Consider the following 12847-nt stretch of genomic DNA (forward strand, 5'->3'; position numbering starts at 1 on the left):
CTTGAGACATTCTGAGGAGGGTGCTTGAAATTCACACAGGGCACCTGAGTTGTCTGTGCCCATATCTAAGAGCAATACTAGCAATGAGACTTTTTTCTTTGTTTTTTTTTTTTTTGTTTGTTTGTTTTTGTTGTTGTTGTTGTTGTAGTAATGACTGTGAAGTGTTCAAAGATAGAACCTGTTGGAAAAGCTGAGCTTACCCTGGAATTTTCACTGTCATTTTAATTGGCTCCATTTAAATAATTTTCCTGAAGAGTATGATGATTGAACTTTAGTGAGTGTATTTTGTCTCCAGGGATTTTGATTGCTGGCCACCCACCCCTCTGTACTCCCAACCTCATCCCCCTAGTGGGACCTTCTCTACAGTCTCTATATGAACTCCCATTCTCACCTCCTCATTCTAGTGTTCCTGTGTGGCCATCTCTGGATGTTATTTGTAAAAGATTTGAGAGATTGAAAACAAACTTCCATGTCCATTTTTCTGTCTTTGTTTAGGAAACAGGGAGGATGTTGGTGAATTGAAGCCAACAGCAAATGAGTGTGCTCATAACTTTCTTTTGCTAGTTTCCCCTCTGTTGTTAGTTCTCCCTCTTGCTAGTTTCCCCCTCTCTTGCTACTTTCCCCTCTCTTGCTAGTTTTTTCCCTCTTGCTAATTTCCCCCTCTCTTGCTAGTTTATCTTCTCTTGCTAGTTTTCCCCTCTCTTGCTAGTTTTCCCCTCTCTTGCTACTTTACCCTCTCTTGCTAATTTCCCCCTCTGGTTAGTTTCCCTCTCTTGCTAGTTTCCTCTTCTCTTGTTAGTTTCCCCTCTTTTGCTTGTGCTCTGCTTCTCATTGTCTCTGGCTGCTGTCACCTAGGGTATAGCATTTGGCCTCGCATCTGATGGTGGCAGAGCATGTGTACAAAGAATGCTTGAAGGAACTTAGTTTGGAGAACAAAAGATTTAAGGAAGACACGTGAGCTTCAAATATCTGAAGGTTCATCATGTGGAAGAGAAGAAGTCTTATTGTTTGTGACCCTAAGCAGTTAAATTGGGTCAGTGAGTAGAGGTTAGAGAAAGATTCAATTCCAGGGGAAAGAAAAACCGTTATGGTTGTCAGAAATGGAATTTGCTATGTAGTGGTGACCACTTGGCAAATATTTTAGGGACCTGATTCAGACATTGGTTGGATTTGGAATTCATTCTTCTGTGGCAAGTTGAAATGAAGTATGAGGAAATCTGTGTAACAGCCCAAGGTTAGTTAACATCCTCACAGAGCAAGAACATCCCTTTTCTTTGATTTTACCTTCTCCTAGGTTCAAGTGGACCCCACTTCTGGGAACTGTACTGTGAATCTTTGACTCTTGCATGTGGCATTTCTTCTACCCTTGTATGTTTTATTCCTGTAGCTCTGCTGCCATTCCCTGGCTGGGACCCCCTTTTATCTGCCGACTTGGTTAACTCCTCTCTCATGTGTCTCTCAAAGTCACAGCCTAACCAGGCATGCCTATCTAATCATCACCTTACCTAGGCTCAGCTTGTCTGTATGTGGCTTAAGCCAGGAGTTAGTTTGGGGACTAAGTTGTCATTAAACTCTTTCCAGTACCTGTGGTTCTGTGAATCGATAGCTCTTGCCTTATTTGGTTTGGCCGCGATTGGACAGTGGGTCCCACTGGAGGATGGCTCCTGGAATAATCTCCCCCATCATGCCCCCCTCTGACTTTTCTCTTTCATTCTCTAATTCCCTCACTAACAGAGAAACAATATATTTTAATGAGGCGTTCTGAAATAATTTCTGGTTTTCTTTTTCTGGGTTTTTTTTTTTTTTTTTTTTTGAGACAGAGTATCACTCTGTTACCTGGGGGCATGATCTCTACTCACTGCAACTTCCGCCTCCCAGGTTCAAGCGATTCTCCTGCCTCAGCCTCCTGAGTAGCTGGGATTACAGGCACCCACCATCATGCCCAGCTAATTTTTGTATTTTTAGTAGAGACGGGTTTTAGCATGTTGGCCAGGCTGGTCTCGAACTCCTGACCTCAAATGATCTGCCTACAAGGGCCTCCCAACATACTGGAATTGTAGGTGTGGGCCACCATGCCTAGCCCTTGTTTTCATTACTAGAAAAGAATTAAGCTTTATGGTTTTGCATATTTCAAAACTATTTTACTCTATGGAATCTCTTTTAGTGTGTTTTAGAAACAGAACGATAGAGGAAAGAAAAATATGATGAGACAATCAAGTTTATTCATTCTTCCTCAAATGATCTGGACTTAGTCTTATCTGCCTAGCGAAAAGTTGGGCTGTGTTCCCAACAGTGGGAGTGAAAAAGTAGCAATACCATATACCCACAGCCGAAGTGATTTCAGCCCCCACCCTGAGGCCTCACAGGAGCAGACTGGACTCGTCAGCGCCTGTCAGTCATGGCCTATGCTCCTTGCTAAGCCTTTTGTCTTCCTGGACCAAGATCCTTAACCTTTGTCACATCACTGATTTGGAGTACCTGCTGGATCACTTGGCAGAAGTGACACCAGCTCTGGAATACCTCAGTCTGCTGGGCAACGTGGCCTGTCCCAACGAACTGGTCAGCTTGGAAAAGGATGAGGAAGACTACAAGAGATACAGGTGAGTGTCCAGGGATTGGAGCATGGTGGGAAAAGGGAAAAAGAGAAGCTTTAGGGGATGATATTATACTCTGGGGTACATAGTAGATGTTTGGTAAACATCAGTGGGCTTCCCATGACAATGTTAAGCTTTTACCTTTTGGTAACCTACAGCCATTGTCTCTCTTGGTTGAGGTCACAAAAATTAAGAAAGATGAAAAGTTATTGCCTTGTCCACTTTTTTTGTGAAGTGCCAGATATTAAGTATTTTAATACTTAATACTTAATATTTAATACTTAATACTTAATATGCAAGTTATATGGACTTGTCACAGCTACTCAGCTCTGCTTTCATAATGCAGAAGTAATCATATGTAATTTGTGAACGAATGGGCATGACTTTGTTCCAGTAAAGCTTTATTTACAAAACAGGTAGCAGGCCAGAAATGACCCATGGGCTGTAACTTACTGACCCCTGCTCTGTGTTGTAAGATCTTTCTGTGGTCTGTCTCAGCATCACCTTGAAGAGAGAGATGACTTCCCAGCAAAATTTAGGGAGCTCACAGATGATCTAAAGATGAAGTCCCACAGGCCCATATCTCTCCACCATAGAGCTATGCTGTGGTGCCCACCAGCCATGCGCTTTGATGGGCTCCAAGTAGAAATGCTTTTCATTCTTCTGTCTACTTCTCAACCATCTGCTTTAAAAGCCCTGATCCAAAATCATTTAGAGAGTCTTTTTGGTCTTACCCATTTTACCAAAGTCACTTAATTTTCCTTCTTCATTTAAAATTGTCTGTGTTCTCATTGTGGATTGTTTTGTAAATGCTTTAATGACATTTTCATGGACCTCTTTCTCCATTATGACATAAGCTCTCATTAAACACCCCACCCGAATAACTCTTAAAAATAACTTAATAAATTTTGTATATGTATATATGCATATATATACATCTATGTGTATATGTATATGTATGTGTACACACACATTCATGTACTTGTTCATTCATTCATTCATTCATGGGGCCAAGAAGCTACGTGTGAAGCCAACCATGTAGGCACGTTTTTGTTATTTTTTCTAGAATGAGGGAGGTAGAGAGGGATTGGTCTCAAGTACAGGGCTTATGAGGTTGCAAAAGGAAAAGAAAAGCTAAGAAAAATTTTTTTCTTTTCTTTGTGTACCATTAGCTCTCAAATAATTACTATTTGTTTTTTCTATTGTAACTGGTCGCATTAGCAAAAGCACTATGACCAAGGTGTATGGGGTCAGATCAGAAGATCTGATGTGGAGTCCAGCTTTGCCAGTGAGACCTTTCAAATGGGAGGACAGTCTACATCAGTATTCCATAATCAAGGCTCTGCCTCTGAGTCATCCAAGGTCTTCTGATGCAGTTGGTGGCAATTACAACACAACAGTCCATAGGTGTTTCTGATGTCCAGTTGGCTTTAGAATTCGGAGACAATCTGCTCCCAACCAGTTCCATTTCTTCCTTTACTGTCTCACACCATTTCATAGATTCTATCTTGTGTATTTCTCTCACTTCTTCATGTATTTCCACATCTAGAGAATGACTTCCGGTGGGTAGGAGCTGCGTTGTCTTGACTCTTGAAGCCTCATCAATACCTAAAGTAGTGCTGGATGTGAAAAAAGGGCTTGGCACCCTTTTTTTTTTTTCTGGGGGTGGCTTGAAACCACCTTTCCTTCTCAGGAGCTAGGAACTTATAGGGAGATGCAGGGATATTTGGCCATCTCAGATGCCCACTGCCCATTTGGAATCAGAGCCATTTGGATGTTAACAAATGCAGCTAATAAGCAAAGGACTATGATTCAGACTCAATCCAAGTGCTAGTTATGGGTCATGAATCTTTAGGGAGGGCTGGATTCTACAAGTGTGGTCTATCTCATGGGCTAGCCTGGGCACACTCCAAGCCCATCCTCCCCACTCCAGTTCTGTTCCCTTGGAAGGAGTTGAGGGGTGGGGCTAAGGGAGGTGGTTTGTGAATACACATATGACAAAGTTGCCATGAGAGGCTATATTCTGGAGGTCATACAAAACCAAAATCATAACTCGCAAAATTAACTTAGAAAATTTACATCATCCACAATGACGGCAAGATGCTTGCACTCCGAGAGAAACAGGAACTAAGAACAGCACAAGGAACAGTAAATATGTTCCCACGTAGTTACACATTCACTGCACAGCAACTGGTTGAAGAGTGGAATGGTAGGCTGATTCTCTAGCACATTTAAATGTTTTATTCATTTAATATCTTTATTTTTTACTGTTGATTTGATGAGTGCTCACACTTGTATATGGAAGATATAGATATGTGTTTGATATAGCTCCATTCTATGGTCTGTAAGCAGATCCGCTTTGTCCTTCCTCGAGTTTGTGCTCCATTTGCCACTGAGAAATTTTAGGGTTTTGCAATATGACTTTTGACTCTAGAGTTCCTGTGGCATTTGTGTTTATACAAAGCAATGCAGCTGCCTTTTTTTTTTCTTTTGGTAAAACATTTTCCTGGCCCTTCATCCACAAAGCATGAGGGTTGCCTTCCTTCTAGCTGTTACCCAGAGCCTAATAGTAGAGCCTCTATGTAAATTTATGTGACATTTTCACTAGAAAATTGCTTAAAAATGAATGATATTTCTACAGTTTACTGTTTTTCACTTTAAGTACATTTTCTGACAATATGTCTTCTATTAATCATTTAAGCAATACTAGGAGCCTTAAAGGACTGTATTCAGAAGCAAGAACCCATGGTTCATTTAGTGCTGTCTGAAAAAATTTCTTATTGATTGGCATCCTCTGTGGTTATGTGATGTAATATTTATAATATGTCACCCAGCCATACATCAAAACAAGTGTGTCTGTTGTTTCATTTCCATGGGAGATGTTGATTTCAAAGAGGTCAGCCCAGTTTTTAGGTCACGTTGTGGCCAACCACTGGACCAGAAATGGGAAGTGACTCGATTTGTGTAGTTATTGGAAATGGCATCACAGAGCTTGAGTTTCTATGGAGTCTTTCCTCCCCTCCTCCTACATTCACCCCTTTCACTTCCTCACTTACCCCCTGTGCACCCAGTTGGATTTTCTTGGCACACATCCCCACCATAAAACAGGCTCATTAAACTTATATGTGAGCATGAACATACTACCAAGTTGTTGAGTAGCACCCTGGCCTCACTGGGGCAGGAGCAGAACCATGCCTGGGGTTTCTCTTTGCCATTCATCATAGTTCATGGCTGAGAAATGTCCACGGCCCTGTTATTATAGGAGCTTAAACCTGTCTGTGATTTTCAGTGTGTACACACCATGCTGCTATTTTGGGATGAATGTTGAATGGAGGTGAATGTGATAATCAGCAGCCTCCAGGATTTGGGCAGGAAGAGAACAGCAGTGCAAGTCTTGGCTGGAGAGACCACCATGCTACTAAGAAACCACTTTGGTGCCCCTTGTGGATTTCAACACTAGCCAAAATAACAAATCAATATGGGGAAGCTGGGTGCCCAGAATGGTCTATTTCTTGCTTCCCTTGCCATCTCTTTTTTTCTTTTTGCTACAGAAAGAACAATGGACTGAAGGTTAACAGTAGACAAGTCTGGACTTCACCTTTCAGATAAGGGAGTTGATCTCATGGTCTTTTAGCTCTTCCTCTGTCACTGAACCCTCTGTCGTTCATCCCCTCCTGCCACTCCAGTCTCTGGTTGGCCTTGCTTTCCTCCCTCCTCCGCGTAGGCCCTTCTGTATTCCTTACAACTTTCAGTTATTTAAAACGTGACACCCTTTCTTTGTTCCCCTGCACGGAGCAGCCCTGGGGCCTGCCCAGTGTCTGCAGCACTCAGCCAAAGGGAAGGAGGGAGGGACCCTCCGCCGTCTGGTCTCTCTGGGCTGCCACCATTTCCCAGACGAATAGGAGCTGTAAAACTTGTGGCTTACATAACCCAGTGAGCACTCTCCAGCTAATCTACAATCTGGGCTTTGAAGATCACAAGAAAGCAAAGGTCACGACCCAGAGATCAAAGTGACAGAAGCCCACAGAGTAATTGCTGGTTACCCTCTGTAGAGGGCCTTGGTCTGTCCTGTGGGTGTATTGTTTGCACAGAGACTTCAAACATGCTGCCGGTGAACTGTGAGGAAAATCAGCTGGCCTCTGCCAGTTGTCAGGCATTCATGAATGCTGTAGGTGAGCTCACCTCGGCTCATTAGAGTGAGATCATTGTCATCTCTCTGAGCATCTGCAGTTATTCCACTCATAGTGTTTGTTCATTACTTTGTGGTCTTTATTGACTTTCTCACTGTCGTCATTTACTTGGAGGTGTTGGGGGGTGGTTATATAAGGAAATTGGAATAACAAGAAAGGACGACATGGACATATTTATTGTAAGTCAACTTTGAGCCACATAGAGTTCAAGCAAGGTAACATTTGAAGGACATCATTTGGCCCATCCCCTTCACAGCATGGATAGAGAAACTGAGGCTCAGAAAGGCAGCAGAGACTGAACCAAGATCACAGGGCAAGATACACTCAGAGTCTAGCCTCTTTCCCTATGCTATTAGTCCCCAAGCTTTTTGTTACAGAAACTTCCCCTCCTTTTATTTTTCTCCCCAACGCTTTAAAAGCTTTGGTCTCTCAAATAGACTGCACTGAAGCCATTGCTAACTTTATTATTATTATGAAACAGATACATTCAGCAGTTTATCAGGGCTTCTGTTCAGCATGAGGTAACCAGTGCTATTAAATTGAGTTAATGTAATCTAGTCAACAGTGAGGAAGCATGATATTTTGTTGGCAGACTCAACTATCCCGTCAAGCTTTGTGAAAGTTTGAGAATGGCACAGATCACCCATTGCTGCCTTCGGGGTCCCAGGTAGGGCACCAAGTAGCTTGTACCATGTCTTCCTGCCTCCAAAGGATGGAAGCAAGAAGGCAGCAAGAAATAATGCAAAGAAGCATAGACTGCCATAAATGGAAGAAAATTTCCAATGACCCCATGCCCAGTTCCCTCATGGACTGGAAACTTGGTATTTCTTGAATAGCGTGTCAGAGAAAGAAACATGGCAGCCAACCCCATTCACAGACCATGGAGACCCATCTGAGCTTTTCTGTGGTTGTGCAGTGTTCCTGGGGAGCAGGCATTGCCCTGGGGATAACGGTTACAGGCAGGGAGAAAGAACATCCTCTTCTCTCTCTGAGGTCTGGATGAAAAATGCCTGAGTGTCAGGACTAGAGCAGAGAAAATTGATTTTGGAGAGAAAGGAAAAAAAAAAAGTATTTCTCCTTTTCCTTTTCTCCTCCTAGCGGTTTTAGCTCTCTCCTTAGAGGAGTCCTTTAAGCAAATGGAACATTCTGTGAAAAGAAAGAGGACCTGAAAAGCTCGATGTGCTGGTCTCTCAGTTTTAGGAAATCTGTTTCCAGACAGAGACAAATGGGTGTTTAAGCACCTTCCCAGGATCCCTGCTCTCCTCTTGATAACCCCACCTTCTGTATCTCAGCCAAGAGCACCTCTGACTCTACCCCCACCCCTCACCACCCCCAGCCCTGGGGGCTTTCCCCCAGCCACCTTGAGAAGGTCAGGAAAATTGGAGTTGCCCTCTGGAGCTAGGGACGTGAGACTTAGAACTTAGACTGATCTCTTTTCATTAAGCAGTGCCCTGGCTTAACAAGCAGTTTTATAAATCTGAAGCTGTCTCCGGGTGTCGCAGGATTTATAGACGGGGCTTTCTGCCATAAAGTGGTTTATGATGGCTGCCTTCTGTGTTATTAGTAGCTGTCTCTTCCTTCAACCATTGCTGTTTGATAATAGCCTTAAAACACCCAGAATTACTTACCTGCAAACCCCATTCCCGATAGCCCCTGTTGACAGTCTGAATAAGTTTAGTGCCCTTTTGTTGTACTTTACCTTCAAAACAAACTGATTGAACCATCAATAGCTCGTGGAAGCTGACAGAGGGATGTCATCTGGACTAGCCCTTGTGATTGCAGGTTATCTGGGGGAGTTAACCTTCCCGCATTGTTAACTGAAATGTTTTATGTACTATGCAACTTTAGGATACGGCTGTGATAACCCCAGTAACTAAGTAATACATCACAGTAAAGAGATTTTGGTGCAACAAATAACCCAGGATTAAATTTACAAGGGTTGAATTGATATTGTAAAAGCCTTCATTCTGTGGCTTCGGGAGTCCTCTCTTGTATTTTTATGGCAAACTTGTATTACACTCAGGATTGAAGCTGTGGCTTTTGACACCCTGACATGACCTAGAACAAAGGGAAATAGATCTCCCAGGACCACGAAAGGACAGGCAGGCAGGAAGCCCACTGACTTATCACTTGGCATTAATGTTTGGAGCCAGTTCCAAGCCATCAAGGGGCAAGAAGATCTGGCAGACATGGCCACTGGCTGGGCCCTGTGTACTGCAGGCACTGGGGCAGGGCAGGCCTTAGCAGAACTGGAAGGAGACTCTTACTGCTGCCTCACCACCCTCCTAATTTCAAAGTTATTATTCCTCTTGGTGTTATTTTCACGAGGACGTTGGTTCTCAGCAGGACCAGCAGCATCAGCGTCACCTGGGGACATGTTAGAAATGTACATTTCAGGCCCAGTTCCAGAAATACTGAATCAGAAACTCTGGGGATGGGTCCCTGCCGTCTGTGTGTTGGAAAGTCTCCAGGAAATACTGATGCCCACTGAAGTTTGAGAACCACTGTGCAAGAATAGAAGCTCACTGAAAGAGCACAGATCTTCTGTATTGCTTATCTCATGTTGGCACCTGACTCAGGTCCTGACACGCAGTAGCTGTTCCATAATTACTTGTTGAACGAGTGAATGTGTGAGTAAGTAAATGAAAGAAGACACCTCTGTGAAGGAACTTTGGACCCTGGGCTGAATCTCAGATGGAACTATTTGGGGCAACTCCTCCTAGTGTCCCTCAGACCTCTCCAAGCAGCATCCACTTGGAAACTCAGGCTGGCCCTCGGGATGGGTGCCAAGTCATCCCTTATTTCAGGGGGTGACTGGCAGCCTGTGTCATGGGCTGTCTCTTCGATTGTATAAGAAGAGTGATCTGAAAACAGCAGCTCTTTGTCATCTAAAATTTTTAACTAGCTTAAAAGCCAGCACCTCTCTCTCTCTCTTTCTCCTTTGATTTCAGGGCTGTGATCCAAAGTGAGGCAAAATGACAATGTGCGGTCTGTTGTCATCGTGGTTCCTGCCAGCCCCGTGAAGGCATCTTTCACTCCATCGTTAAACATTGGCTGATTTTCTAATACTGATGTTTTCTTCACCTGAATATTCATCTTTTCCCACCCTACACTTAGTGGGTGTCTTTACTCCCTGCGCGTCACTCCTGACATATTGTTTCTGTCTGTACATGTCTTTATTTGAAAGAGTCTGTTGTCATCAAGACTTTTCTGCTACAAGCAGAAGATGGAAGTTTTCTCTGACATTGACTGAGGCCGGTGGGAGCTCTATGGAGGATAGAAAAGATATTTGGTGGTGGCTCATGCCTGTAATCCCAGCAGGTGGATCATTTGAGGTCAGGAGTTTGAGTCCAGCCTGGCCAACATGGTGAAATCCTGTCTACTAAAAATACAAAAATTAACCAGGAGCGGTGGCACACACATGTAGTCCCAGCTACTTGGGAGGCTGAGACAGGGGAATTGCTTGAACCTGGGAGGCAGAGGTTGCAGTGAGCAGAGATCATGCCACTGCTCTCCAGCCTGGGCAACAGAGCAAAACTCCATCTCAAAAAAAAAAAAAAAAAAAAGAAAGAAAAGAAAAGAAAATATATTTGGGCATTTGGTGGCACTTTCTTGATTTTGGGTGCAGTTAGCAGGTATTTGGAGAGGGAAGGGAGAACCCAGGGTAGGAAAGAGGACAATAGATTGAGGCCAGGGAGGAAACAGGAAGTAGCCAGAGTCAAATTTCCAGGACATCAGGCATGGGGTGGACATTTCTGAAGGAAGAAAAGAATTTCATAATATTTTGACCTTGACAATGAGTCCTGTGAAGGTTATTCCTGCAGACCTCTAAACTATTCTCTCTGGCTTTGGGGTGGTCAGCCAAGTCTTTTACCTGGATAAGCATATGCAGGCCACTTGGTGATAATGTCACTGCATCCTTGGGGTGTTGTTTCCTCAGCTGGAAACCTCTGTGGCTGGTGGTGCCTTCGCCTGAGCTTTGCTTGGGCCTGCTGGGCTTGTTCCACCTACTCAGCCTGGCGGGCTGCACTTGGCTCGTGCTACCGGTTCAGATCCCATGGCTGCCAAGAGTGAGCCAGGTGTGGAGCTGTGAGGGGTACATGAGCAAGCAAGCACAGGGTCTGGCCACTGCACACAGCCAGGCATGCTGGCAGCAGTGGGCTGGGCAGCTCCAGGCACTGGCGTGGGCAACAGGTCCCTGGGAGGCTGCATCTGGACCAGGCATACCACAACCGGCTTCCACTGCAGGCACAGGGGAATGTGGTGGCATCTGGAAGCTTGAAGATGACAGGAACCACAGAGCCCCAAAGAGGGTGTCACAGCCTTGGCTTGGGTAGCTCTTAGGTCTGGGCTCCCCAAAGGGCCACAGCTCTTCTCTCTGTCTCATCACCCACAATGTGGCCAGCAGGGGGTCATGTTTCAGCCCTGTTTGTGTTACAGCTCTTTCAGTCCTACCATTTGGTGGGTCCCGAGTTCTTGTCCCAGATCCAGGAAGAATGAAGTATGCACACAACTGGAGGGCGAGCAAGGCAAAGAGGTGCTTTATTAAGCAGCAGTACAGCTCTCAGTACAACTAAAGTGAGTAGCTCCTTTCTGCAGGCAGGTCATCTCAGTGTCTGTGCAGCCCTCAGCAGAGAGGAGACCCAAAGTGGGTAGCTCCTTTCCAGAGGCAGGTTGTTCCATCATCTGCCTGAGTCTGGCTGAGTCTGGGGTTTTTATGGGCTTCAGAGGAAAGGAAGTGCATGCTGATTGGTCCATGGGTGGCCATGGCAGGGCCCAGAAAAAGTACCTTAAGTTCTCACTCCAATTTGTGAAACTGGCAGCCCAGCCCCTGTGCTTTAGGCCACCCCTGGCCTGATGGTGGGGTTTCACCAGAGACACGCCCCTTTCCACCTAGGAGCCTGTCTGCCTCGTGCTGCCAGCCATCAACCTGCTGACTACAGTGCCCATGGCACCTAGGCTGTTTGTGCCAAGGGATGCCTGCAGGCCCATGCTGAGTTCTCCTCAGCTGCCCCTTGGCCTCCTTGCTGTGCACGTCAGCACCCAAAGTCCAGAGGGGGCCAAGGTGTCAGGGAGCTGGTGTTTCAGTACTGCTCCAAGCATGTACACACCCAGCCAGCTTGTGACAGTGCCTGGGCTTGGCCACAACTTTGCTCTGAAATTGGAGTGGGCAGCTGCAGTTGCACATGGGAGCAGGGGCTCCTGCCCCATCAACTCAGGAGAGCTTGGGTTTCCCGCCTGTTTCTGGCTCCTGCCAGCTCCGCAGAGCAAACGGCCCCTACTGCAGCTGGTGTATTTGCAGCAATTGCTCCAGATGGGCTGCTACTGCCACCAATAAAGAGACCACCTTATGATTGTGGAAGGTGGCCTTGGAATCCCAAGGCTCCAGTGAAGGTGAGTCACGCTGTTCCAAGTAATATCCTCATTGAGGAAAAGCTAGGTGCTTGAGGTTGCTTTAAGGTGTGGTTCCTTGATGCCCATTTGAGATTTCCTATTTCTCCTTTTCCATTGAGTTTTCAGTCAGTAGACCCCTTTCTCTGTGCTCCCATAACCACTCTATGCATAACCTCAGTCTTGGCACTTAGCTATGCCGATTCCTAATTTCTCCATGTGAGTGTATAATTTCTGTTACACTGAGGACACCTTTGAGAGCAGGAAGCATGTTGTAATCACATCTGTATCCCTAGGGCCCGGCATAGTAGGTGATCAAGAAATAGCTGTGCAACTGAAATAAACTAGTATGTTATTGACTCCATTCTAATGCCAGTTTTCAAGATGTGGTGAGAGTGAGCAAAGAAATTTGTCCCTGCCTTCAAGAAGCTTATAGTTTGGGTAAGGACATTAATGAACACCAAGAAAATAATTAGAAAACAACAAAATGTTAGCCTGTAAGGTGCTGATAGCATATTCTAGGAGTCCTGAGAAGGGAGAAAGCAATGTAGGGTGGAGGTATACAAAAAAACCTTCATAGGAGATGAGGCTTGAAAAATGAGTATATGCTGAGGAGGCTGGGTGTAGGAAGGAAATGACAGATTCCCTTGGAGATAACCCATTGCTCTTAAC

At 44.9% G+C, this 12847-nt stretch overlaps 1 protein-coding gene across 1 annotated transcript in view; it reads left to right on the forward strand.

Annotated features, from left to right (window-relative positions):
• LRMDA (leucine rich melanocyte differentiation associated) overlaps window positions 1-12847 on the forward strand; it is a 1136435-nt gene that overhangs the window by 613656 nt on the left and 509932 nt on the right. The window contains exon 4 of the mRNA XM_071068790.1: window positions 2466-2600. Within this exon, the coding sequence (XP_070924891.1) occupies window positions 2466-2600 (135 nt within the window). The remainder of the gene's footprint in view (window positions 1-2465; window positions 2601-12847) is intronic.

Source organism: Macaca nemestrina, chromosome 9 (genome assembly GCF_043159975.1).
Source record: "Macaca nemestrina isolate mMacNem1 chromosome 9, mMacNem.hap1, whole genome shotgun sequence".
Classification (NCBI taxonomy): Eukaryota; Metazoa; Chordata; class Mammalia; order Primates; family Cercopithecidae; genus Macaca; species Macaca nemestrina.